Source organism: Megalops cyprinoides, chromosome 9 (assembly GCF_013368585.1).
Source record: "Megalops cyprinoides isolate fMegCyp1 chromosome 9, fMegCyp1.pri, whole genome shotgun sequence".
In the NCBI taxonomy this organism is placed as follows: domain Eukaryota; kingdom Metazoa; phylum Chordata; class Actinopteri; order Elopiformes; family Megalopidae; genus Megalops; species Megalops cyprinoides.
The window spans coordinates 29,968,219-29,994,282 of NC_050591.1; the positions used below are offsets into that span (position 1 = coordinate 29,968,219).

The following is a 26,064-nucleotide window of genomic DNA, read 5'->3' on the forward strand; positions in this document are numbered from 1 at the left end:
GCGCACAGGGAGAGAGGTACCGTTTCTCCATTTCTTTTCCTTTTTTTTCCCCTACTTTGTAAACTTCCCCGCCGTAACTCACCACCAAGCCGTTAAACCTGCCAGCTCTGTTTTCAAGCCTACCTCCCCTGGCAGCCATTAATTCTGCAACAGCCTCGTAATGGGCTAACGAGTCAATCACACAGGCCTCTATTAACTGTGTTGATTTCCACCGTGTCACCTCTGTGACATTTTTGTCAAAATCCTTCCCCGGCGAGGAGAGGTGGGATTCCCTTCAGACGGCGCTGTGGCAGTTGTCGAGAGGCTGTCAGGGAAGGCTTGACGGTTTCAGGAGATCTGTCCATCCCTCGCGCTCTCTGTGCAGCAGACAGACGGAGCCGCGGACGTGTGATTTAGCGGGAGGGCGGGAGGGAATGGCTGGGCCGAGGTCGTTTCCGATTGACTTGCTCTTTTGAGAGGTCGCCCCTGCTAACAGTGCTTCCTCTCCCAGCTTGTACTCATTACTGCAGAGGGAGGCGCAGGTTAATAAAGAGGTGACCCTGGTAAAACAAGCTGCCTTTTAATCAGAGTCCTGACGGTCCAGTCACCGCGCTGGAGCGGACCTTAACCCCAGGGAGGGAGACCAGGCTCCTCCTCGCCCGCTCTCATCAGCAGTGTGTGGACATGGATATGTATGAGTGTGTGTGTGAGTGTGCGCGCGCGCGAGTGGGAGAGACAGAGTGAACTGTGTGTGGAACTGTGTGTGTGCACATGGATGTGTATGAGAGTGTCTGTATATGTGAGTGAGAGACCGTGTGTGTGTGAGAGAGAGAGTGTGTGAGAGAGAGCTAGAGACAGAGTGAGTGTGTGAAACTGTGTGTACGCACATGGATGTATGTGTCTGTATGTGTGTGTATGTGTGTGTATATGTGAGTGACAAAGACAGAGAGTGTGTGTGAAACTGCGTATGCATGGGTGTATATGCTCCCAGAGGAGGGAGCGTGAGCGTGAGTGTGTGTGTGTGAGAGAGACAGATTGACAGTAAGAGTGAGGAAAATGCTTATGGACGTGTGGGTGGGTGCATGCATGTGTTCACAGACTATGCGACAGTGTGCACATGCCACACAAAAGCCAGGCTGTCTGTGAAGAGTACTGCTGGTGTAATGAGTCTTACACTACATTCACTGAAAGGTAAAACAAAACAAGCGGACCCGCAACAGAAATACTAGTACTTATACATTATGAAAAATATTTCCAGTTTCAAGACGGACTAGTACGGTGTGATCCGGTGCCTTGCTTAGAGCAGATCAGTGCCAGTTTAATCTGTGTAAAAACAAATCTAGGCAGACATACAAGTGGTTTAAAGTAGACCGTATTTGTTAACATGGTGGCATTTGAATATTAGGCTGCTCACTGGCTTTCTGCGTATTCAAGCTCGGCTCAGAATTTATTGTTGGCTGCTTTCCCTGGGCTCCGGCGAGTAAAAGCCCTGTCTGTACATAACGGACTACATTTTAAATAGCTTTTGTCATTAATGCTTTATTAATTGCCTAAGGCAACACTAACCCAATACCGGGTGTGCTAGAAAAATATGACACTTTGAGGTCAGTGCCTATTCCTGCAGCATGTTGGAGAACAGGCGAATTACAGTAGAATCAGCAGGGTTCAGCTCCCACGGCACATTTCCCCACCGCCTCCCGTCTCTATGGACGAAGAGATGCGTCTTTCACCCCAGATAGCAGCTCTGTGCGTTCTGTAGAAATCTTTGCTCTTTTTCATTGTGAAATTATTTTATCATCAGCGTCTGTGAGATACATTCTTGAAAACAGAATGCTGGGAGGGGAGGCAAGGGTGGTATCCTTCTGTTTTAGATTCTGGATGTTAATGTTTCTGGTTCAATGCTGCCTATGATTTTATATTGGGATTTAAAACAAAAGTTATATGAGATATTAACTTAAGATATTAACTTAATGGTCCTGTGTCCATGGTTATTGTATACGTCAGATGTATCCAGTCTTACATTCTATAAACAGTGGATTTTTTCAAGAAGCAAGTACACAGACAGACACACACACAACAGACACACACACACACACACACACACACACACACACACACACACACACACTCACGCACAGCCCTGATCCCCCCTCAGATCTCACCTTGACGTCAGAGGTGTCTCGCTGGCAGTTCCTCCAGGAGCGGGCGATGGCAGAAAAGGTGCGGTCAGGGTGGTCAAATTTGTTGTCGTTGGCGTTGAGGAAGAAGGTGGTGAAGGGTTCCTGTCGGGGGAAAAACAGACATTTCACTGCCCTTGGCCTCCATGGTCACCCTATGTGGGACTTTATTTCTATGCACAGCAGAATAAACAACTGTAATCTTTTTCATCTCCGCATGGGACCTGTACCGTGAATCATGGGTAAATGCCTACGGTATGTATCATCAGATCTAAACATGAATATGAATGTTGCTCTGATCTTTCCCATCGCCAGGCTGAATTCAGCATTTTTCTGCTCTTTTTTCTGGATCATGGGAATGTCACGCATTACTGCCATACACTCCGTGTTTACACTGACAGGCACCCGGGCCCCTCCCTTGCCTCTGCCGGTACGGCAACATTTCAAGGGCTGAGGGCTGTGCTGAGGAGAGGGGAATGCTGGGAAATCTCACTCAGAGCTCGGAGCTAACGTGTCATCACGCTAACATGATGCGCTGTCATTCCGCAGGGTCAGGGGGTGCGGCGAGCATGCTCCACATACAAGCATGTCTGTTCACAGTGGGAGGATAACAATGTACACGCCAGAATGTTTGTTTAAAAAAAAAAAAAAAAAGCGCAAGAGATCCTCACAGTGACACAAACAAAAAGCTGTTCATTTTCTGTCATTCTAAAAAAAAAAAAAAGAAAAAAACTTCAGTGACATCCATCCTCTCGAGGGGAAAAGTCACCGATGCTGGGACAGCAAATGATGGGGGAAAAAAAACGGGACAGGTTTTCAAATTTGGCGTGTCTCACATTTGCGTCTGACACATCCATATTTATATTAGGGGCCTGCGCGTCAGACAATGGAGAGTGCGAGGAGATTCGCCCCATTTACAGAATCAAGCCCCAGGCCAAATTCATTATCCGTTCTCTTGGTTTCCGTGTGCGCATTGGCTCTTTTAATTGGCTTAAATGTGGCGCTGTCAGTCTGGAGAGGGATGGAGACCTCAGCAGAGATGGAGAGACTCGGAGAGAGGCTCAGCATGAGGCCTGTCAGGATACCCCCCGATTCCATCAGTCTCTGCTCTTAATTGGGGAAGGGGGGGTGGGGTTTGCAATCACCAATTACAATATTTAACTGGATTTATGAAATGAATGAGTGTGTTTCCTACACTCTTCCCATGAGCCTCTGCTGATACAGAGGGGGTTCTGTGGGGTTCGGGGACGAAGCCCGCACAAGCCGCCCATGTGCCCATCTTCGTTGTCTCCTCCGGTGATGGCTCGTCTCTGCCATCTGAACTGAAACGCACTGCACATATGAACTTGTCACACGCGCGCGCCTGCAATTCATTATTCAGCGCTCTTTATTTAGTTAGCATATACCAGTTTACTGGCCTGTGAAATGCCCCCAGAGTGCCTCTGGAGTGGAACTTTGGCGTGAGCGAAATTGAGACGTTTGATTCTCTTTTCTTGTGCGCCTCTGCCGAACTGGCTTAATTCTTCACTTCACTTGAATCCCGCCGCGGAGGGAGTGCCAGAGAGCTGACTTTGTGGGCCTTCCATTACCGAGTTTCGACAAACTTGTCGATTACCACATACTCTGTGTGGCACTGTGCACTCTGAGCTGGCAGGAAATGAGTAGCTGAGGTGTGCCAACACACTTTATTTAATGTAACCAACCCTTTTCTTAAGCAACTGTAAGTTCATGCTGATTAATTCAATAAAAAGCTAAAGGGAAAAATGAAACTCTTAAAAGCTTCAGGCAGGCGAGATACGCATATTCTAATTATTTATGATGTATTTCTCTTTTTTAACACAACTTCATATGACTCCTGATGGCTTTGTTTGTACTTCTGGTGCTCTGGTTGGCAGGACAGGGGTGAGGTTGGGGGATTGGAGGTGTAGGACCCCCCTTTCAGGGGGTGGTACTCACTATCCTGACGAGCCAGCGCAGTGTGGAGATGGATGTGGAGTAGTGGGAGTTGTAGTGGTAGGGGGGCGTCTGGTCGTCCTCCCAAGTCTCGTAGCGCTCGGCATAGAACACGGCACGCTTGGGATTCAGTGCTCCGATAGGCTGGGGGGAACAACACACAAACCAAGGGTTAAGCATTGACCATTTCTTCATGGCAATTCTTCTGAAGAACTGAAGAACTGAGCAAATTCAGCACTGGAAAATGTACGGGTGTAACTTGCAGTTTAATTAATGTCTTAAAAGAGAGAACATGTCAAATAACTGAATTAAAATGGCTGTGGCCTCAAACTATTCACCATTCAGTATTAACAACTGACATAGCAAGTTTCAGGCCAAAACAGGGCCTTTCAAATAAGGCCTACCCACTAAATAACTTCACAATACAAACCAACAAATGGCTATATAAGACAAATTCAGTATTTCTGAGGCTGATAATGGCTGTTTTACCATGACTTGACTTGACTATTTGATTGTAACTTTGGAAATGTAAAATTTAACCAAATACACATTTTTTTGCAGTTACTGTGGCTATTTGGATGTGCATTCATCATTTTGCACTAATTGTGTATTTCTGATCTAATTAACGAGATGTGGTACTTACACAATTTCTACAGTATTATTGCTCTAAAAAGCAACGCTCTAATTAAACTGATGTATTAATTCATACACATTCCCCTAATCATTTTTTTTCCTAGTTCATTTTCTACTACAGTATGTAGTATAAGAACACATCAGTATCACAGAAGAGAAAACACAGCCGGGAAGGACCAGCCTCTGCTGTCTTCAGCCGCTCTGGCGAACAATGCTCGGTGGAAGAGTGATAAGGCAGTGCGTGTAAACTGCATCGAACACGATCATTATCAATGTTTCATGCAGAGACTATGCAGGCATCCATTAGCCGCGCTGAGGAGTGGCCAGCGCAGACGCAGGCTTTACTCTGGGATTTGTCTGTCAGACCCCATTATTTTCCCTGTGCCCGAAGAAAAAAAAAAAAAAAAAAACTTTTAGTGCTCAGGGATCTTGCTGCTATATTTATGGGAGATTGGGGCTAAGGGTTTTTTTGGGTGGGGGGGGGGGGGGGGGGGGGCGTGCTGAGAACGGGTGGAGATTTCGGGCAGCTCCTGCAAAATGTTGCAGGTAATCCACGCGGATTAACCCTGCCTGACCCGATTTGCACCCGGTGCGCCCACATACCCAAACAGCGTCCCACACGGTCTGGTCTCCATCCAAACTAAAGCCCTGCATGCAGCGTCTGCAGGGGTACCAAACACTACAGTTCTGCCTTTCATGCTCTCATTCATTTCTGAAAAGATGTGACTATCTCAACATCCTCACATAACAAAAAACAGCTCTCTGCTGCCCTCCCAGCACCACAGAGCAAAGATGCTCCACAGTATCTTCCCACACACCACTGTCCTCTCCCCTGACCACAACATGCAGGTAAAGAGCAAAACCACAGATATTCTACTTTATGACCAGATATTCAGCTAGAGCATTCCGCCTCTTCTCTTTTCTCACCTATCTCAGAGATTCTGATTGGTATGTCTACTTTACTATTCCACGTACGGATGTCCTGTTATATACAACGCCTCTTCAAAAATGTTCATAATGAACCCAGTAAATTCAAACACTTATACCTTCAACAATGGCAGAGACAGAACTTTCTATGCGAGGTGCAGAGAGCTGAATATCTGCTCCACATACAGAACATCTCAGCTATAACTGAAGCACCAGACGGAGATCACAGGGTGTAGCAGGCACCTGTGTTGGTAATTTGGGTCAAGCTGACAAAAATCAATATGGCCTCATCAGTTCACAGTGCAAGTGGAAGCAAACCAGCAGAGCCTGGAGCCAATGGCGCCCCTGCACAACCTGTTCGCAACTGACCTTCAGACAGGGAGGCTTCTTCAAATGCCAAAGGCACAACAGAGTCCTGGGGCTACGAATGTCACAGATCATGTCCTTCACCGAACATCCTCGGCTACTGTTTGGACATCACCAGTAAACTCTGTTCACTTCCTTCTGTACTTACCAACAAACTAGGCAGTAGAAAAATTCACCAAGTATTTGTTGTGTTTTGTTGCCGCTGGTGTTCTTTTGCATTGGCTAGTGCTGCACCGCTGATTTGTGAACACTTCTCAATTTCCCAATTTTCAATGAAACGCCACATACCAGGACTCCTGCTGTGGTCTCACCCTTTGGTGACCGTTGAGGTTTCAGTTGTCGTTTAAGCCGTGTAATTGCTTCTTCAAAAACACATTGCGGAAGATAAATTGCTTTCCCTATCTTTTCAATCACCCAATCCAATAAGCAAGCCTGAGAGGTACATTGGCTGTCAATATTAATACACTCAGTGCTGATGAAGTCGTGGGTTTAGTCTCCGTGAGGGTGGGGCAGGAGGGCTACACAATGATGTAACCGACAGCAGCCACAAATGATCTTGCAGTGACAAACTCAGCCATGTCTGGACTGCAGCACTGGCGTCATGGGAACACTATCACAGAACACTATCTTATTCCATCTGACAGTGGCAGGGAAACCAACGTCTCCGTATAATTTGAGACATCCAGGATGTTAAAATAAGCATTTTATTGCATTACTGCAGGCTTCACAGTCCTGAGGCCCTCTCCCCAGTAATTCTGTTCCGACATGCAGACCACAGTGGCTGCAACATGTTTTGCAAACCCTTTATATGAAAAAGGGAGTGGTTCCATAATGTTAATGCAGTGAACTGAAATACTGTTTTTTTTTTTTTGTGAGTGAAGGATTAAAACAAGAACTGGTCACAAACTATGGCTGTTCTCCCACCATTCTAGCAGATGTGGATCCAGGGTGTCTCAGGTTGAGGTCATACAGCTGCCGTGGGTCACAGTGACACGCAAAAGCGTACAGGCCCAAACCCTTATTCCAAACCGCTTTCCATTTCACTGCTCTCTCTTTACTTTTCTTCCATGGCTAATGACCATCGGCCGACCATGTTAGCTCAATCAGACGGAACGAGAAAGAGCTTTATTGAAATCGGTGGAGATTTATGGGGTGATAATAGTCTGGCATGTGAAGTGAAGGCTTGCTCTGATTGGCAGCGGGCCACAGGAAGTCCCACACACTGTAAAAATGCTGCTGGTGGAACAGATCTGGGCCTCGAGTTGGGCGGGCCGTCCGGCTAAAGGGCGACTGTCAGAACCACTTAGCATGGGTAATATTGCTCTTGCCAGTTAATGGAACTAACTAATGTAACAACAATGAGGTTTCCCAAAGTCACTTCTGAATCCCAAAAGTAGCCAGTATCATGTGTAACTATAATGAATAACAAATTATAATAATTTATAATATACTTTTTTAAAAGCCACTGGAAAACAAAGCTTGTAACTTTCGTAATTAATTACAGATCAAGGCATGAAAAATGTACCTTTATCTGACATGTAGCGCTGAATAAAAAAAATTACAACCAAAATGCATATGACAAGTAAATCACCTGATAAGATCATGGAGTTTATTTTAGAAGAGGAAAGTACTGTAAATTAGTTTGCTGAATAGAATACGAAAAAAAATAATGTAATAACTGAATAATGCACATTTCTGTGGCTGCTATTATTACTCTACTTATTACAATGTTATGCCATATTTACACACAATGGCTTTCAAAGGAATTACATTTTTTTTTTTTTCTGTGGGCAGTACCGAGTGAAGACTTTGGGCTAACAAAAAACAGAAAACAAGATTTGTTACTCCGGCAACAACACGGCAACTGCCAGATTATCAAAAATAACATGAAAGCAGCACACAGAGGCAATGGTGCGCCGGGGGTAATTTCAGACGCTGCAGCGCCTCGGAGGAGCTCGACCGTGAACGGAATCTGAAAGTCCCATCCAGGGCCCTCTTCGTATGCAGCGAGGAGCTCTGCAGATCCAGGAACCCTCACATCCATCCCCCACGGACCTGAGTCAGGTACCTATGGGGGGGGGTGTTCCAGAATATTCCAATGAGGTCCCTGAGCTTTCCAGTCAAACAGAAGACAGCGAGGGAGAGATGAGCAATTTCTCACAATGCCAAAGTCCTCCCGTTACCAACATGACCGCGGCTGTGAAATACACCCCGTAACAAAAGATGTGAGGGGGGATTTAGCATGCCCAATTACCTCATTAGTGGAAAAATTAAAAGCCGTTTGCATGCTTTAATGGTGTTAGCGTTTAAGTACCCATAAAGGACTTCCAAAAGTCTCCCATCAGTGTCAGAGGAGAACCACCACTGAGCTGATCAGCTGACCCGCTGATCAGCTGACCCGCTCTCACTCGCAGAGCCTTCTCTCTGGTTCCGTTCCATCGGCAGATCTCCGCTGTGCCATTTTTATCCAGGCCTGACCACAACAGCCACATTCCTATGATAATTGATTTAGGCACACCTGCATTTGCTTCTGTATGAGTTCTGCTGGCTGAATCACACCTGACCTGTTAAAATATACCAACGCTACAAAACAAGCGATGATCAAACCGCTTGTTTGTATTGCGGATGTGTCATATTCAACTGCAGACAAATCACTCCCATCAGAAATAATTAGGGTAAGCAGCCCTTCCCTGACTTTTTTTCAAAAAGAAACGGTTAGAATAAGAGATCCACCACAAACACATGCGGGAAGAGAAGAAAAGAGAATGTTTTTTTGCTCGTTTGGCGATATCCAGGCTACCGCTCTCACAGACGAGCGTACCGCATTTTATTTTTCAAAAGAAATTACATTACGGCGCGTTAGAAGCGTGCACTGTCAGGAGAGGCCGCGCTTGTTTTCGCTTAGCTCGTCAGGAGAGGAGCCAAGCGCAGTTTCAATCTAATATAATCACGATCCTCACAGTCAAAACAAAGAAGAAGCACTCCCAAACAGCCTTGTTGAGATTTGGGGGGGGGGAAGAGGAGAAATGAAATGAGGATGCGTTTTTAGCAGGCAGTCTCTATCTGCTTTTCCCAGGGTGCATCTCTCTGTAGTGCGCGGCCCTCGGGGTGAGAGACTGTATTGTGTGTGACAGCAAAGCGGTGTGAGGCGGCCATATTAAAAACAGTGAAGGAGCGGAGAAATAGAATCAGCATATCTCATTCTCTCATCTGAAACCCTCTGCCATTGTTTTATTTTTAAATCCCAGAAATGGTCTCCTCCATATTAAAACTGTTACTGACAGGATCCCTTTCCCGTTCCTTCTCCCTCCTGCTCTCTGCTAAGAGTAGTGGAAAATATAGTTCTATTCTGCATCCTGGGCAGCAATTTGTTAAAAATTATGTGCGAGCACCACAAATAGATCAAAAAATCATGTGTTTTCACAGCTACAACTGGAATATTCTTTTTGAAAAACAGCCCCAGTGTTATGGTACAGTTGCGGGGTTCTGATAATTATGTTTTCTGCCTGTTGTCTGTTTATCTATGTGAGCGATGTTTTGACAGGGACACATATTAGTTCCAGTCAAAGACACACAAAAGACGTTGGGATAAAATAAGCGCTGAAAAGCTGCCAGGGAGTTTAACTCGGCGTGCCCAGAACGGGAGAGCGTTAACACACCAGTGTGTTCATTTACACATTTCCCAATTAACAGCTGTCATGCACACCGCTTCCCTTTTTTATCTCCTTCAGCTGCCCCGCCAAATGAAAAGGAAATAATTGTTGAAACACATTTCTGGAATGGGACGGTCTGACACATGGGAACGGCCCTGCCATCCAAAAATGCACTCCCCGTCCCCTGTGGCAGCGGCCGGCGTTTTTTTTGGCAGCGCCCATCACAGCTGACTGAAAGCTCAATCGCAGGGATTACTGCAGGTGTGTAGGTGTGTGAAGGCATTAGTGCGCATATCTGCCACACACTCCAGCAGCCTCAAACAATGGCCCCGATCACATGGCAGCTGCAGGATATTCCAGCAGCGGCTCTGATTGGCAGTCACTTCCTGCTCAGGAGTCACCTGACCTGCTCTCGTGTCCTAATGGTATTCCACTAGCGTGAGGAACTCAGAAGGGCTGGTGTGAGCTGGGGGAAAGTTATGGGGTGAGCAATTTTTTTCTTTTTTTTTTTTGGATGACTCCACCGCGAGCTTTCTCACACTTGCCCTGACTCAGAAAAGCTCATTATTTCACACACTCTCTCACGAGGGCATACATGCATACAGACTCACACGCACTTACTCAACGGCACAAACTCACGCATGTTCACAAATATACACACACTGCGCATACACAGTCACCCACTCCCACGCTGACACAAACACACACAGCCACAACCACAACCGTTTTCCTTCTCAAATAGAGACATATTGCAAGACTGATGCAACACATAAAGAATAAGCACAGACGCATACATACTTGTGTTCACATACACACACACACACACACATACACAAAGACACTTACACACACACATACACAAAGACACTTACACACACACAAACAATCTGACACAAACCAACTCGCACACGGATGCATTCACCACTCACCCACACTCATCTGTGCATCAGAAAGCGTCTGGGTGCAGTGCATGATGGAACAAAAGAGCATCCTCTGTGCAGAGACGTCGGGGGCACTGTCACCCCCCACCGCTCCCCCCACCCCTTCCAGCCCCCCCACCCCCAGCTCTGCTAGCTGTGAACTTTTGGAGGCAGAAGCCCTGGGGTTCCAAGGACAACTGTCAGGAGGCGAGGGCTTGTGAACTCATGCTAATGACGGCAGTTCAGTACTGTAAACAGCCTGGGAGGATGTCAGAGGAATACATTACAATACATAACTGTCTCTGCGGGGCCAGAGGGCCGCAGTCCTGCCTCTGCCCACCTGGAGCCCCAACAGACAGCAGCCTGCACAAGCAGACAACGGGCAGGAAAAACAAAGAGCGCTGAAAGCACGGCGCACCTCTGGATCACATCACCGTCCGCGCTGTGTAACGGGTCAAAGCCTCACGTTCGACTGCCTCTCGACAGAGATAAAGCAACAATGCCGGCACACTCTGGGCGATCAGTGTTTCTCTCTGTTAGACTGAGGAAGAGCAGGGGAGCGTTTGGAGAGGAGGTAGAGGACGGAGAGAGAAGCGGTCCCCCCCCCATCGCCCCCCCCCCGTCTCAACCCTGTCTCAACCCTGTCTCACTCTGCCACAGCAGGGGGGACCAGCTTCCATTCAAAGGCAGACCAGAGCCACACAACGGTGCGCTTTTCAGATGGAAGTGACACCGCGGTCACCAGGAACGCATGCCACAAGGGTCTGCTGAGTAAACACGGTGACAAAGAAAAGCTCAATCTGGGGTCGAGCCGCCAACTCCTATTGTGCCGCACGCCTCTCCTGAGAGATCATCTTTCTCTCTCTTACTCTGTCTCTCCATCTCTCCTTCCCCACCGAGCCCGAAAGCACGACCAGCCAAACCGTTCATCGTGTGAACCGTTTCCCTGCTTTGGTTCAGCGTCCAGAGCGGGTGCTGATTAGCTACGAGAAATCCCAGTTTTCCAGGTTTTTTTTTTTCTTTTTTGAATGGTGGCTTCGTTTCAGGCTTCCCCCTGCTTCATTCCCACCATTTATCTGAAAGCGAGATACAGAGGTAGTGTTTCAGCTGGGCCAAAAGTGGAAACTGATAAATCTGTTTGCAAAAACAGAGCTCCCTCCCAGTGAAGACCTGAGTCTGGATATCAGCACTGAGAGAGCAGGAGCGAGGGAGCGAGGGAGAGAGAGAGAGAGAGAGAGACAAAAAAAGAGGGGCTCAGACAGGAATGTGATTGTTTTCAGGTCAGTGAGTCTGTGAATCGCAGTGGGGAGAGAGATGCTGGGAGGAAAACAGAGCTGAAACGCGGCAGAGCGATCCGACGGGCTGGAGCCGCCGCCGCCGCCGCCGCCAAGCCAGATCTCCCAGCATTCCCGGCGTGCACTGTTTTCGCCTGCACAAAAAGCTACAGAGTAACGCAAGGCGAATTTGAGAATTTGCTTTGTTTTTCTGGTATTCTAAACAGACAAGTAGCGTGGAACCATGCAATAAAAACGACACTTTTCCATGTAGGTAGCACCGGTTTTAGTGTCTGTCAGCGCTGATTCAGGATCTGATGAGCGCGTAACCCTGTGCCCATCTATCCCTCTTTGGGACGTCAGTAGCATACCGCTTTAATGGCCAACGGATTCCTTCATTGCTGAATTTACTGCCTGCCCCGCTCTCCTCCGGGTTCATCTGGCCTATTATGGGGATTAAGGTAATGCAGAGAAAATTCCGATTTGACTAACACTCGTGCAGACACAGGAAGGAATTATGGGTCATTTTAAGTCTGCCCGCACAGGGTATCAATAAAAGAGACAGCTGTTTGACTTGGAATCGGACCGGTCTGTTTTGTTTAAAGGTACACTTGGATCACGGCTTATGACACAATGCCTTCTGCTTACATAACGCATTCTGTTTTTTAATGTTGCTCTTCGGGTAAGTGGCATATTGGCAAATATCAACATAACCCAGTAAAACAACACAGGACCAGCGAGCATGTAAAAATATGGCTCTGAATTTCGGCGTGTCCCACTATGGTAAAGGCACAGCCACGACATGGGGGCAAGTCCGTGAGGCTCAAGGGCCAAAAACAAACAATGAAATGGCAGTGAGCGAAGTGGGGGCCAAGCCGAACACCAGGGCCCCACCATGGGCGCTTCAGCCTGCGTTCCTCACCGAGGTTCAGCCCGTGCGGTGCCGCACATGATGTCTCCATTATTTCCCTTTGAATATGGTATTCTTTTACAGTCTGCAGCTTAATAAGGAAACCCCCCCGCCGACAGACCGGCTCGCCCTCACCCTCACCCTCGCCCTCACCCACCCCATCCCCTTCCCGCTCCACAGGGGGCGCACTGAGGTGGGACGCGGTACCTTCGAGAGGTCTCTGAAGTTGCCTGGGAGGGTGAGGTCCAGCTCTTCCGACTCGTAGTTGGTGAGGACCCAGGGAAAGACGGGGTATTGGTTCAGGTCGTTGTAGGTCCGCCCTGGACAGAGAGAAAGAAAGAAGAAACGGGGGGGGGGGGGGGGGGGGGGGGGGCAGAGTGGACGTGCAGCTTCGGTTACCACGGGGATCCCGCATGCAAAATTCCAAAGCCCCCAGAGCTTCAGAGCTCAAAATCAGCCCCCTTCTGAGTGCTGCTTCCTGCCTTTAGAGACTAACAGGAGGGGAAGCACTCTGATTGAGTGCTCACTTTCAGACATCTGTGAAAATGCACCCATATATTCCTGTCTATCTGTCAGTCTTTTTTATATGTACACAGACACACAGACACACACACACACACACACACACACACACACACTCACTCACTCACTCACCACAGGAGTCTGGGGCTATAAAGAGTACAGAGGACATGGTATTTATGTTCATAGATATCATAATTATTTTTGGCTGTGGTGTAACTGTAATTACTGAGTGTGGCACATTAAAAGGATTTAAATTCTTCTGGAGGCCGTGCCTTGTGACACCACACGCTCTAAGCTCCACACGCGTCACCGCAGGGCCTCACTCCTGATTGGCCGGCCCGGCGCCAGTAACCATGGAGACCCGTGTCAGTCTTCGAGGCTGTGCCCACATGCAGCTGCGCTGAGAGATGCCAGATGTTGCGTTTTATTTCTTTTGTTTCTCTTTTCTTTTCTTGCGTTTCTTTGAGGGAAGATGCGTTTCAGATGGCAGTATCTGTCACTGGAAATACAGCCCTGAGAAAGCGGGAGCGAGAGGATGGAGCGGCACCACATCTCCACAAAGACCCTCTAACTGCTCTCTGAAGCAGATGCCTCTCCACTCCAGTGGGCGTGACACCGTATCTTGAGCTGATTAGAAAACAAAAAAAACACAGCAACGGAGACCCCCTCTACAGCTATAGGTGGTGGAAAAAAATCTTAATTAAAATGACACTGTGTCAATAACTGGACAGAAAATTATCCAGAAGTGCAACAGTAAAATTAGAATAACTTGGATAAAAATCATCAATAATTATTTGAAGGAACAACAAACAACATGCTGTTGTTCAATGGCCACTGAAAATGAAAGGGTCCTCCATTGTGATGAATGGTGTTGAACGATCAGGTAAGCTCAGCCTGTAGCAGGGTCTCCAGGTAAACTCCCAATAGTCTGTGTGTTCTAACACCCCCCACGCTCTCTGTGTCGAGGGCACCAAAGTGTCACTCACGCTTCCAGCGCCGAAAGACGAGGCGTGACCGAGGGTGGTTCACCAAAGTGATACAGTTGAAGTGCTTCATTTTCGAGAAAAAAAACCCCCTCCATCATCCAGACAAGGGCTGAGAGCCACACTGAGGCTGGTATTTCCTGAAGCATTTCTCCACCCCCATTAGCTTCCTCTTCCACAACCCCCACACTGTTTGTCCCTGCACAGCATCCTTACCGGCAGCTGCCGAGCCTTCCAGCCTCCCCCAAAACACTATGCCTATTCGAGCCAAGAAATATCGGAGCCACTGCTTTCAATAAATCTAAAGGGGATTCAGATACCAAATACATTGTGGGAAGTCATTATTTTACACGGTATGCTTGCCCTTTGCCTGTGCTTTCCCAGGAATGAATAACAATAACGCAGACCTGGGCGGGTCCCGACCGCAGGAGTAACTGTCATGGGAAATTATACGTCCGCAATTCTGCAGCGTTGCCTCACTCTTATAGGCGGAGTTTCCCAGCCCAATTACTCGATATTAAGAAACGAAAGCGGAGAGACAGCAGCCCAAGACCGGCTGGTTCCAGGTCGGCCATCATGGCCGCGGACAGCGAAGTCTGTGGAGACTGTGCGGGCTCGCCGTCTCTGAACCGCCGGCTGGATCCGCACCTCATGAATCCTGCCTGTTTAATGCAAAAACGCCAGAGTCTGAGGCGTGTGGGCAGCGCGGTGCTGGCAGGGGTGAACCTTCTCGATCCCGGCACCCTGACATCACCAAAAAAAAAGGGCTGTTCTGTGATGAAACCCATATGTCAGCTCATACAGCCACATTATTCTAATTCAAGGCTGAATCCATGCAGGACCCATCCCCCCCCCCCCCCATCTCGCCCCGTTGCCGTGTTTTTCACAAAGATATCCCCAGACGCCTTCCTTTCCCTGCTCTGCTTTCTTTTAACACCTACACATTCGAAAGGGATTATCCGCCAAACTGTTCCTTTACCTTATTCTTCACAGGGGGAAAAAAATAGACTCAAGTCTCCTAACTCAGAACGGATGCAAACCTTGGGCATTTTGCTTCAGGAAACGGGTACGAGCCGGCTTCTTATGCGTGCGTGTGTGTTTGTGGGAGTCATGGCGAGAGCCTCCGGAGAAACGACCGGGGCCTAGCGGAGGAGCGGCGTGCCGTAACAAGGGGGCGGGGGTGGGGGGTGGCGGAACTTTGGAATAGAAGGCTTAATTAAACAGGTTAATAACGAGGACAGGAGAAGGGCAGGGAGAGACGGTGATACGGGGAGACCTGACAGCGGTGTAGACTGCGGCGGGGTGCAGGGGATGTTAATAACGGCGAAATAGTGTTTAATTAGAACAGCGCTGCCTGCACGTTAACACTCCTCGCCGGCGCGCTCCTCTCCCGCCTGTCTGCCGCCCGACGCTGCTCTGACACCCCCTGTCAGCCGGGGTCATTACTGGCAATTTTTAATGAATTTTCGGCATGTTCCCGGTCTGCCTCAGATCTAATTAGCTGACAATAATGTATCGAACGCGCGGAGATGGCTAAATATAAATAGGCATAATTATGCGGTGAGAGGATGGCACCTCGCGGCGTGGCGCTCTGTGTGCCAGGCGGCGTGTGTGCGCCTCCCTCTCTCTCCGTTTGTCACGGTTCAGATCAGAGACTCGGCAAAAAGGACCCCTCCGCCACGCAGACGTGGGCGCTTTCACTCCCAGCCACTAATTACCCAGGAGGATCGCTGCCTCCCGTTTCAAACAACAACAGCGGTAAGCATAAACACGCACGGCAACCGCTTCTTGACAGCGTAACTAAATACCTGAAGAATATTTATATACACTCTTTTCCTCCCTGTTGTGTCAATGTAAACCGTGAGCATGGACATACAGGTACTCATTCAGAACAATGGTGTCTGTGCAGGGAGAGAGAACATAGGGACTCATCTTTAAGGGGAAAAAGGCTAAGATCCCAATGCCCTGAGAGAGATATATCCTCACCAACTGCAGACTCTAGGGGGATCGCAGTCTGGACTGGGTTACAGGTCAAAGAAAACAAAAAGTATAAATCCAAGCAACAGTACAGTAAGACTGGATCTCCAGGTGTTGCATGCGAGGTTCCTTTAAAGGAAAAAAAAAACATGGAATCGCCTTCCCCTGTTAAAATTTTAATTTGATTTGTTGGTGTTTTTTCCCTTTGTGCATCCCTGCTCTGGAATCAGATACTGCTCATTAGGCTCATCTCGCCATGACAACCTCCACAGTCATGAAGGAGCACTGCAGCAGGACGAATGTGATCCTCCAGTCCCACAATGCATCAAAGTGAAGTGGGTGCCAATTGGAGGATAGGCTCCACTCCACTTACGTCATCCGAGCAGCTGGCAGGTGCCTGACAATTTGCATTAAGAGAGGTGAGACCAGGGAAATACTGCCAACATAACTGCATCATTCCCTGGTGAGACAAAGCCAATTTCTTGTGGGCTTGTGGTCACTTTTGGCTGATGACACAGCTTGGTAGGATCTCAGCCTGCACTCAAGACAAACGCCTTGCCAACTGAGCCACTCTGTAGCCCCGGGTTTGATGATTCTAGGAGCCAGAACAAAGTCAATCCCATTAGCAGTGATGAGGAGGGGCGAAGTGACCACGCTCACCTGCGATGGTGTTGAGGAACATCAGGTACTCGAAGTTGGAGATCTCCCGCCTCTGCCAGCGCTGCGTCATGTTGGAGGACTTGAAGAGCTGGCGCGGTGTGGCCAGCGAGATCCGCCTGGAAAAAACCACGGCCACTCGTTAGCGCCGCTGGAACCGAGCGGGACGTTTGCTTTGGATCACACCTCCAGCGCTATTACAGAAGGGGCCCTTTTTGGCAGCAGAAAGTAGCAAGACTCGACAATTAGACATAAATAATAAAAAAGAAAAAGAAAAAAAACACAAAGACATCCACATGCTCTACACTTACACACACTGTACGCGTATGCTTGTACACAGAACACTTGTGCACTTGTCAGAGTTCTCCTAATCACTTTCAGGATAACGCCGCGAATGAAAGCGTTACCGGGACACAACGGGATTCTTCGCTAATGACCGCAGTTCTCAGGCCCGGCGCTGCAGTGTACTTCGGCACACACATGTGGGGGGAATAAAGGGCCGTGAGAGGAGCTGGAGCGCTCTCTGCCACTAATAGACCTCACACAGCCAGCACGCCGCAATGTCATTCCACAGGCTCGAGCGCGGCCTCGCCGACATTAGCCAACCAATACTGCAGGCTGCCTTTTTAATGAGGAAACAAATTACATCTGGAGCAAAAAACGCTCCGGCAGAGACCCGAGTCTTAACGCGAGCGTGTGTGCTCAAAGATGACGGGATTTCTGGCACCTCCGATGAAACGCATGCACAAAAAAAAAACAGTACTCCTCCAGGAAGGGGGAGTTCAACGAGGGACAGAATCTCAGGATTAGAACCAAAAAAAAAAAAGTGTTAGCCGCATCTGAACAAAACAGAAAACAACAAAGGATTGTGGGAACTACAGTACAAATTCCCTTTTCCAATATGCCTTTTTGTCATTTACTGCCAAATGACTGTGTGCAGACAGGTGTTCCAGTTTTATTTTTTTTATGTGTGTATGCATTTTGTGAGTGGCCGGTATGAAGCTACAGCATTCTCCCTCTAGCTCCTATCCCTGCAGCAAGACTGCAGTATAGAGTCTTCAGAAAGGGAATTAGGCCGGTTCAGTCAGGGTCAATGCCCACACACTCCAGTGACAAGAGCAATGGGATTTATAATGTCTACAGCAAGCTGCTTCTCTCTCTGCCCGATACACAGGAAGATACTCGCTCTACAGTCCCTGCAGAGGCAAAAAAGACGAATGCAGCACAACTGTCTTTGAGCGAAAATTGAAATGACTGCAGAGATGAAGAAATTCTAATGTCATATCTGTGTCATTCCTTCCTTTTTGTAGGATACCTAAAAATGAACACTGTGTATTTATTTACATATTTAATTATGTTTACCAGAAAAACCCTACCTGGCCTGTGGCAAACCATAGCTGGTGCCGACGCCCACCCGCGGCAAACTGTAGACCACCTTCTTGACGGTGGCCTGGTCGGGGAAGTTGAACATGACAGAGGCTGAAGGAGGAAATGGCAGGACGCTGTTAAAATAATGCTACCCGCACAACTTGACAGGAAGGCAAAACACAGTCTGATTGTCAATCAGAGGAAAGGAAACGGCGGGGAAGAGGCTTTACTTCTGTTGGCCATGAAGACCTCCAGGGCAGTGTTCTGCAGCAGGTACCGTCTGGAGAAGACAGCGCGGATCTCGCTGAACATCCATTTCCCGTGCAGGCCTTCAGAGTACGCCAAGACCTGACACAACGAACACAGAGAGGAAGGAAACGGGGGAGGGAAGAGAGTGAGCTTCATCTTAGGCTGAACAGTGGAAAATAAGCCTTTGGGAATATGTACAAGCCAGCGAATACAAAGCGAAGTCTTATTAATTTGATTTTGATTGATTTTTGCACTATTATAAGGTTTTCCGATGCTAAGAATTCCCTCCAGAATCCCCCTGTAGCAACGCGAGCTGGCTGCTAAGGACAAGGGGACGGCTGTGCAGGATCGACCGTGGAAACCAATTCAGATTCTGCAGAGGAACACATGATGGAGGGGAACGCAGCCGAGCTCCGCATCTCCTGCAGAAAAAAGGCTGCTGATTCACAGAGGAAAACGCCACACCATGTTATGTGTCTCCAACACTTTCACACGGAATACATTGCGGTGGTCTGCACCGGTCCCCCCGCACGCAACAACAACAACCCCCGGGTCTGCAAATAAATAAATAATCAATAGCAACAGCAAGCACGGGGCGGGATGAGGGATCATTAGAGAACTACACCTCTGTGACCGCAGGTCTGCTGGGGGGAGATCAAGCCCGATTCTCTGACAGGTGAGAATGATCTCCTCCTCCTCCTCTTCTCCTCTCCACTTGTCTCCCCCCCCAGCGAGCGCTGATGGCAGGGTGGTGGTTGTGATGGTGGTGGGGGGGGGGGGGGGGGCAGGGAGCGCCGTGCGTCTCCCCAGGTCGCACTCACACTTTTCAAACTCAATCAAGGAGGTGTTACCGAGAGATGAAAGCCCCTCTGCTTCAGAGGGGGAAGGAGGAGAGGAAGGCGGAGGGTGGGGGTGGGGAGGATGGACCAGGGAGGGGGGGAGAGGGGGTGGAGGTTGGGGGGGGGGGGGTGGTAGCGAGGAGTGAGATGTTCCGTTGGGGTAGGTTAGGTCCAATGCTAATGCTCATTTAAAATGGTGACAGGCCGGGGGAGCACCGGCGCAAGCCCGGCTGCTTTAATTTCTCCCTGGAATAGCTCTCCTCCGACCTTCCCAGCCACATCGCAGTCTCTGGAGCTCAATTAAAATTGGATTATGTTGAAATGCTCTATCTGTGGTGAGGCGCTACCGCCCTGGCGCTCTCCTCTCCGTAATGCCCTCCCGCTTGACAGTTCAGCATCCCCGCTCAAACAGTTGTCATAGAGACGGCGCCCGGCTAAAGAGGAAGCCTCCCGCCTAACAAACGGAGGAGAGGTAAATGCCAGCGGTAGCTGTAAATGAAGTGCCGAGCTCCAGGCCCGACGCGCCGGGAGGAGAGCGCTCTTATTTACTCCTCCCCCCGCCGCGAAGTAACGCAAGGAGGACCTCGGCAGCGGGGAGAGGCGGGCTGGCCGCGCCGAAGGAGGGCAGGGGAAGAGCGATGGGAGCGAGAGCGACGAGGATAATGACAGCGGCGGCCGCGGCAGCGTCACGCTCTGGGGAGGAAGAGCGGCTCGCCTCTCTCTTGCACCAGCGACACCTACGCCGCCATTTGCCTTTGGAGACAATGAGCGCGGCCTAAACGAGCGCAGGGACAGCGCTGCTCCTCGTGTCCGCAGACGCAGGCGTAGTGACCGCATCCTTGGTGGCAGGAGCTATTTCATTACATGCATTTCAGGGTGGACTATAATGTAAAGCAGCCAGAGGAAGGGGAGGGTAACACACAGTGTCGACACGTGATTCCTCTCCCTGCACGGGTCTAAGGAGGAGAATCTACAGTAGGTTACATTACATTACATTACATTTAGGTCATTCGGCAGACGCTTTTATCCAAAGCAACTAGATACTAATTTTGCTGACACATTATGGTGCTGGACTGAGATTATGACCCATACCCAAGCCCAGAGGGAGGGGAGATGGCTGAAGACCAGAGGTTCTGTTCCTACTGGTCTCCCTCAGCTGTACCTGATCTATGCTAGGCCAGAATGCTATCCTTCAACAATTTAGGCTTGTATCTTAGTGTCTTCTTCCACACCTACAGCTGGCCACAGGAATGTTTCAATGGTTAACTGAGGTTAACTGTCCCTCGCCAAACTCGATTGGCCCAAGAAATACCAAGAAAATGAACACACAGATATTATGTATACGTTATATTACATCACAAATGTCAATTTTATGTCTGTTTCAGTGGAACTGAATTTAATGTTTTCTGATTTCAAAATGACTGACTTGCTTGGTAGCTAGTCAAAAAGCTAGCTTATAAAAAGATTAGCGTGTAAGGGTTACCTTAAGACGCAACAGCCAATTTAAAATAAAACAATGAATATGCTGAAAACATCTGTAAAATACATGTACACCCAAACACATGATTTGGCCAGTCTGCTGACAAGTCTGGAAACTACACAAATGATTTCAGTCACTATCAAGTGTACCTAAGACAAGTGGACACATGCGATCTGGGGACAGCTATGCCTCCCTTTTTAGCTTCTAAAAGGAATGCCTCTGGACAGTGTATATCATCTAGAATAAATTATTTCCGAGCTCAACTGAAACAAAGGGAAGAGACCAGAGCGGTATCAATTATGAAGAGGAACTCTGGTGACTCTGAAAACTTTGGGAAAGAGATCTGGCTCTGGGCGTGTGTACTGACTCCTCCAGCAGCAGCCAAATACACTGTCTGTTTTCACCAAAGGACGACCCGTTATAATCCCCCATTACAATGACTTTCAGATGACGACTATTACATCTTCAGAGCCAACGTTTTCCTCCCTTTCAGTACCCATTTCAACAAACAAATACGAGAGTATTTTAACAGGTCATCTAAAACAGCTGTCAAACCAACAAAAACATCAATATATGTACACAATTTAATTGTTTCAAGGTCCTCTCCTACATTTCAGCGCAACTGTAAAAATGATATTTACTTCACTTTCGAATATATGTCTTTTTACATATCTAAGCGCATTATAAAACAATAACTGAAATATTTTCCCCAGTTTCCATTCCATGTAAGTGTTTTAAATGCAATTTTCTTATCATAGAGCTTTTACTATATAGGGAATAAGCAGTATTACTTGCAAGAGCAATTACATCCAGAAAGTCTTTTTCAAAATGACATATATTTGAGAAATTTTCAGGGATGAATTTTAAAGTAAAAGACAAATAAATGGAAAGTCAAAAACATCGATGGTCTACGGAATTACGTTCAAATAACATAAATAACAAATAACACTTTTAGCAAAGTTTTAGCACTTTTAACAAACAGAATGTTTAATGTTTTCAGAATATATTTCATTGATTTGAAAAATAATACATTTAAAAAAATCTTTATATTAAGAATTGCATCACAAATGAAAACTTTTGCCGATCCAGACTTTGCCACGACAGCAGAAGTCTTTACACCAAGAAATATTCAAAGTCTGCTCATATGAATGTTATCCTCTTTTGCTCCATTCAAAGGGATTCCTATGGAGACAGCCAAGATAGGACAGCCACTCAACCTCATGGGTTACACTGAAACATTAAGGAGTCTGCACATTTCATAACGTCCTGAAAGGTAGAGGGATAAGTCACGCAAGTGCCGATACACTTCATTTAAAAGCTTACAGCTACGCAGCACAGCAATGAATGACCAATTCTTCAATGTGATTTCATCGTATCATTTTATAAATTATGAATCCACTTAAGCGGCAACAGTAGAACTTAAGGATGACATTCCATATGGTACTTCCCAGTGCTGTGTCATCACAGATACGGTATACAGACAGAGAGAGAAAGAGGGAGAGGGAGGGATGAATGGGATCACAAAGAAAAAGGTCTTAAATCTGTGTGTAAAGTGTGACCGTGTTAAGCAGCATATCGTCCCTTCCCTCACCTGCCTCCCCTGACCGGTGCACGTTTGGGTTTCCCCCGCTGTGACAAAGCGCAGGCCAAAGGGCCAGACAAGGACAAGAGAGAGAGCGGAGGGCAGGGGGGATGGAGGGAAAAAAAAGTGCCACATTTTCAAAACAGCCCCACATCAAAAAAAATTTGTCATAACAACAAAGCTCCAGTTTAAACCAACAAAGCAGGGGACCCTCTAGACTCGGGTCCTTGACAAAGCACAGCCCTCAATTTTTTTTTTTTTGAGGCCCAGCTGTAAAAAATGCCATTTAATGAACCTGTCTGCCGAAGCTGTCCCCTGCCTGTCAGAGGTGTCAGGCGGTGACACGCGCTGGGGACGGCCGCCTCCAGTCACAGACGGGCCTGCCAGCTGGAGATTTCGGCCCCAATCTAATCACGCCACCAGGAAGGCACCGGCGCGCTCAGCTCTCGGCCTGTCACGGCTGGGGCCGAGGGAGCGCGGGGACAGGGGGAAAAATGGCCGACGAGCCAAGCCTTTTGTTCCGTCTTTTCATTTTTTTTTTTTTATCCTCCGCAGCACTGGGGACAGTGTCCTGTATGCGCCAATTAAACAGAACCTCTGGCACGCACGTGTGCTTTTTTTTTTTTCCCCGAAAAATCATTTTGGAAAAAACCGCAAAACCCTTAATGCAATTTTAACTTTTGTGTCTTTTTCATCCTCCTTCTCTCTCTCTCTCTCTCTCTCTCTCCCTCTGTCTCCTCCCTCTCCCGGTGGCAGACGTGACAGAGCCTCGGCTCTGTTGTGCATGGGAAACCGTCAGAAGCGGAAAAATATTGTGACAGACGTTACGAGGAGAGACGCTCGCAGGTGAAACCAGAGTTCAGAAACACTGAAACGGAATACATCACGCTTTGAAGCGGAGAAAAACAATTATAATCATATTTCGGTACAGATTCATACATTTTTAATATTCCAAAGGACAGGGAAACAGCAAACCCAATATTGCATTAGGGATAGAGATAGGGGGGGAAATGAATAAGAAAGAATGGTTTCTTTTTCCCAGATGCAATTTTGTCCCCATATGAAATGTGTGCGATCCCTCTCCATGTCAAATTTCTGCTGAAATGGGGCACTAAGATGATTCCGTCAGGGTCCAAGCCAGCATGACTGATATATTTATATGGGGATGTTAAATGCAGAGACAACCTGCTATGATAGCACCTCTGCTGTGTCCTCTTCAGATTTGGCTAATAGGCTTCTGGCGCAAAGCTTCACGTCTGTATATAACGCGACAAAGAGCAAAAAAAAAAAAAAAAAAAAAAAAACTGTAGGGAAAAAATGTGAGCGAGGAGAATGTGAAAGGCAAAGCAGTCTGATTTTCAATGAAAGGACTATCCCCCCAGGAGAGAGTGGGACGGATTTTACTACATACTCACACACTGTATAGATGGTAAAGGAAACAAAGTCTGACTCCAGGCTGCATGCACCAGAGCTCCAAAAATGTGGGCGAATGGGTTGAGGAGCATGGAACCTGGTCCTCTCACTCAACATACTGGATGCAAACATGAGTCCTTAGGCCTCTGAAAAGGCAGGTATATCTGAACATTTATCTCCAGTTGCCAAGAGATGCACCAACACATGTGAGGGGACCATGAATCTGAAATGGTCTCGCCTACAGGCCACGTGCCAAGTGTATCAATGCAAACAGAGCACTGTACGTAAGGCTCACAGTAGAAGGCAGATCTGCAACACAGATGGCAGGTGAGTCCAGACACCAGCCAGGACACAGTATACCAAGGTCTGGATGGAAATAGCCCAAGACAGCAGGCAGCGGATGTAGCACCAGTGAAAAATGACAGAGTACTGTATGCCCGCTGTACCACCTCTCTGCGCACTGGCCTGTCATTAGCTTTTCACTGCTGTATCACCTTCCCTCTTTAATTCATATCCAGGCAAAGCAAGCGCTGCCCCTACCTGACCTCAATTTCCACATCGAAGCAACATTTCTCTTCTGCAAACTAACTCCATTCTTCTTGTGTCAACCCGCATCAAGCTTCCTTTTAAAATAAGAATCTCATTTCTGTTTCGCAGGGCACGTGTGTGTACCCGCTGCTGTGTATGAAAAGCGGCACGCAAACCATTTTTTTTTTTGTCCTAAATATGAAAAAGTGAGCATGAAAACAGCCCATCCACACATCTACTTCCTTTTTCCAAACATAAGAACAAACAGAAATTCCAAAAGCCTTGAAGGAAGCATGTCACAAACGTCGACATTTTAGTTTGAGCCATAATCCTTTCGAGGTCCCTTCTCAGATTTAAAGCAAAATATTCTAAAATATCAAAGCGCACATTTCATCTGATTCTTCACATATGTGACAACTGTTACGAGGAGAGGGGGGGAAAAAAAAGACATTTAAAATTCCTTCAGATTATCATAAAAAGGCGCCTTCCTTGGTTCCCCCTCGCAGAGTGCTGTATCTCAACTTTAATAAAGCAGCTGCCTCCAAATGCAGGTATTGGGGAAAATAAGATGCGGTTTTGCATAATCAGTGTCACTATACATTTGGGCGGTAGCCCGAGTGTGGCGTGATGACACCGCTCGGGCGCTCCGGCAAGACCAATGTGATAAAGGGATGAATATGCATCTCACACACACACACACACACACACACACACACACACACACACACACACACACACACACACACACACACAAGCAGATCGCTGCCTCAAACGTCTGGCTAAGTTTGTCAATACCGTTTATGGGGGCGTTTCACGCACATCACAAGGGTGTGTATTCTGGAAACACAGGAGTTGCCACACTGGAAGGGGGTGAGGGTGGGGTGGGTTGTTTTTCCCTAAATTATACTCCACACACCCTCATCACCATCATCAAGTAAAGTGAGGGACAACAAAGGTGGATTATGATTTATTAAGACCACTAGAGAGATAGTGTAAGCATTAGGTTTGGTCAGGAGGTAAATATATACTTTCAATATGGTCTACAATCAATCTTAGTCTTCCTTCGAACACAACACAAAACATCACTGCTCTACTTTGCAACTCAAACTCACCCCTATACAGTGATGGTATTAGGTAATATCAGGTAATAAGTCTACAGTCTCCGGTCCAGTCACGCTAATGATCTAAGGAGGCTCAAGGTGATCAGACAGGTTTGGAAAACATGGTACAAAACATTAGCCAGGGCCTTGACCCACTACACCTTGCTATACCTTGCTATTATCTCTATCAGTGCATCCCTGAAATTCACTTTACTATTTGTTCATTTGTTTCAGTACAGTCTTACTAATCCTGTCTCACAATGCACATATAAACAGCCAGAGATAAAACAGTAAAGTATCCTGCATAAACTACATGGCCTCATCTTTTATATAGAAATATAACTGTAGTATTTGCCAACATCTGAAAACTTGCATGGAGCCTGGCACCTGGACTCATCTCTTAAATATCGTTACACAACTTCTCAAAACACCATCTTTCGATAAAGATGAGAAACATATCAAATGGGCTACATAATAGGTAACACATGGAAAGTCTGTGTTGAAAGCGAAGCCTTCTTTGGAGAAATGCTTAACAGTGCAGCTGTTTCAGATGCACACAAACACACACGTACAC

General features: G+C 47.4%; 1 protein-coding gene across 4 annotated transcripts in view; it reads right to left on the minus strand.

Moving 5' to 3' along the window:
- Nucleotides 1-26,064, minus strand: part of nbeab (neurobeachin b) — a 269,175-nt gene that overhangs the window by 23,981 nt on the left and 219,130 nt on the right. For all 4 annotated transcript variants that reach the window (XM_036537414.1, XM_036537413.1, XM_036537412.1 and 1 more), the window contains 6 exons: nucleotides 18,530-18,647; nucleotides 18,308-18,410; nucleotides 16,935-17,050; nucleotides 13,000-13,112; nucleotides 4,113-4,253; nucleotides 2,142-2,261 (listed from right to left, as the gene is read on the minus strand). In XM_036537414.1, the coding sequence (XP_036393307.1) occupies nucleotides 2,142-2,261; nucleotides 4,113-4,253; nucleotides 13,000-13,112; nucleotides 16,935-17,050; nucleotides 18,308-18,410; nucleotides 18,530-18,647 (711 nt within the window). The remainder of the gene's footprint in view (nucleotides 1-2,141; nucleotides 2,262-4,112; nucleotides 4,254-12,999; nucleotides 13,113-16,934; nucleotides 17,051-18,307; nucleotides 18,411-18,529; nucleotides 18,648-26,064) is intronic.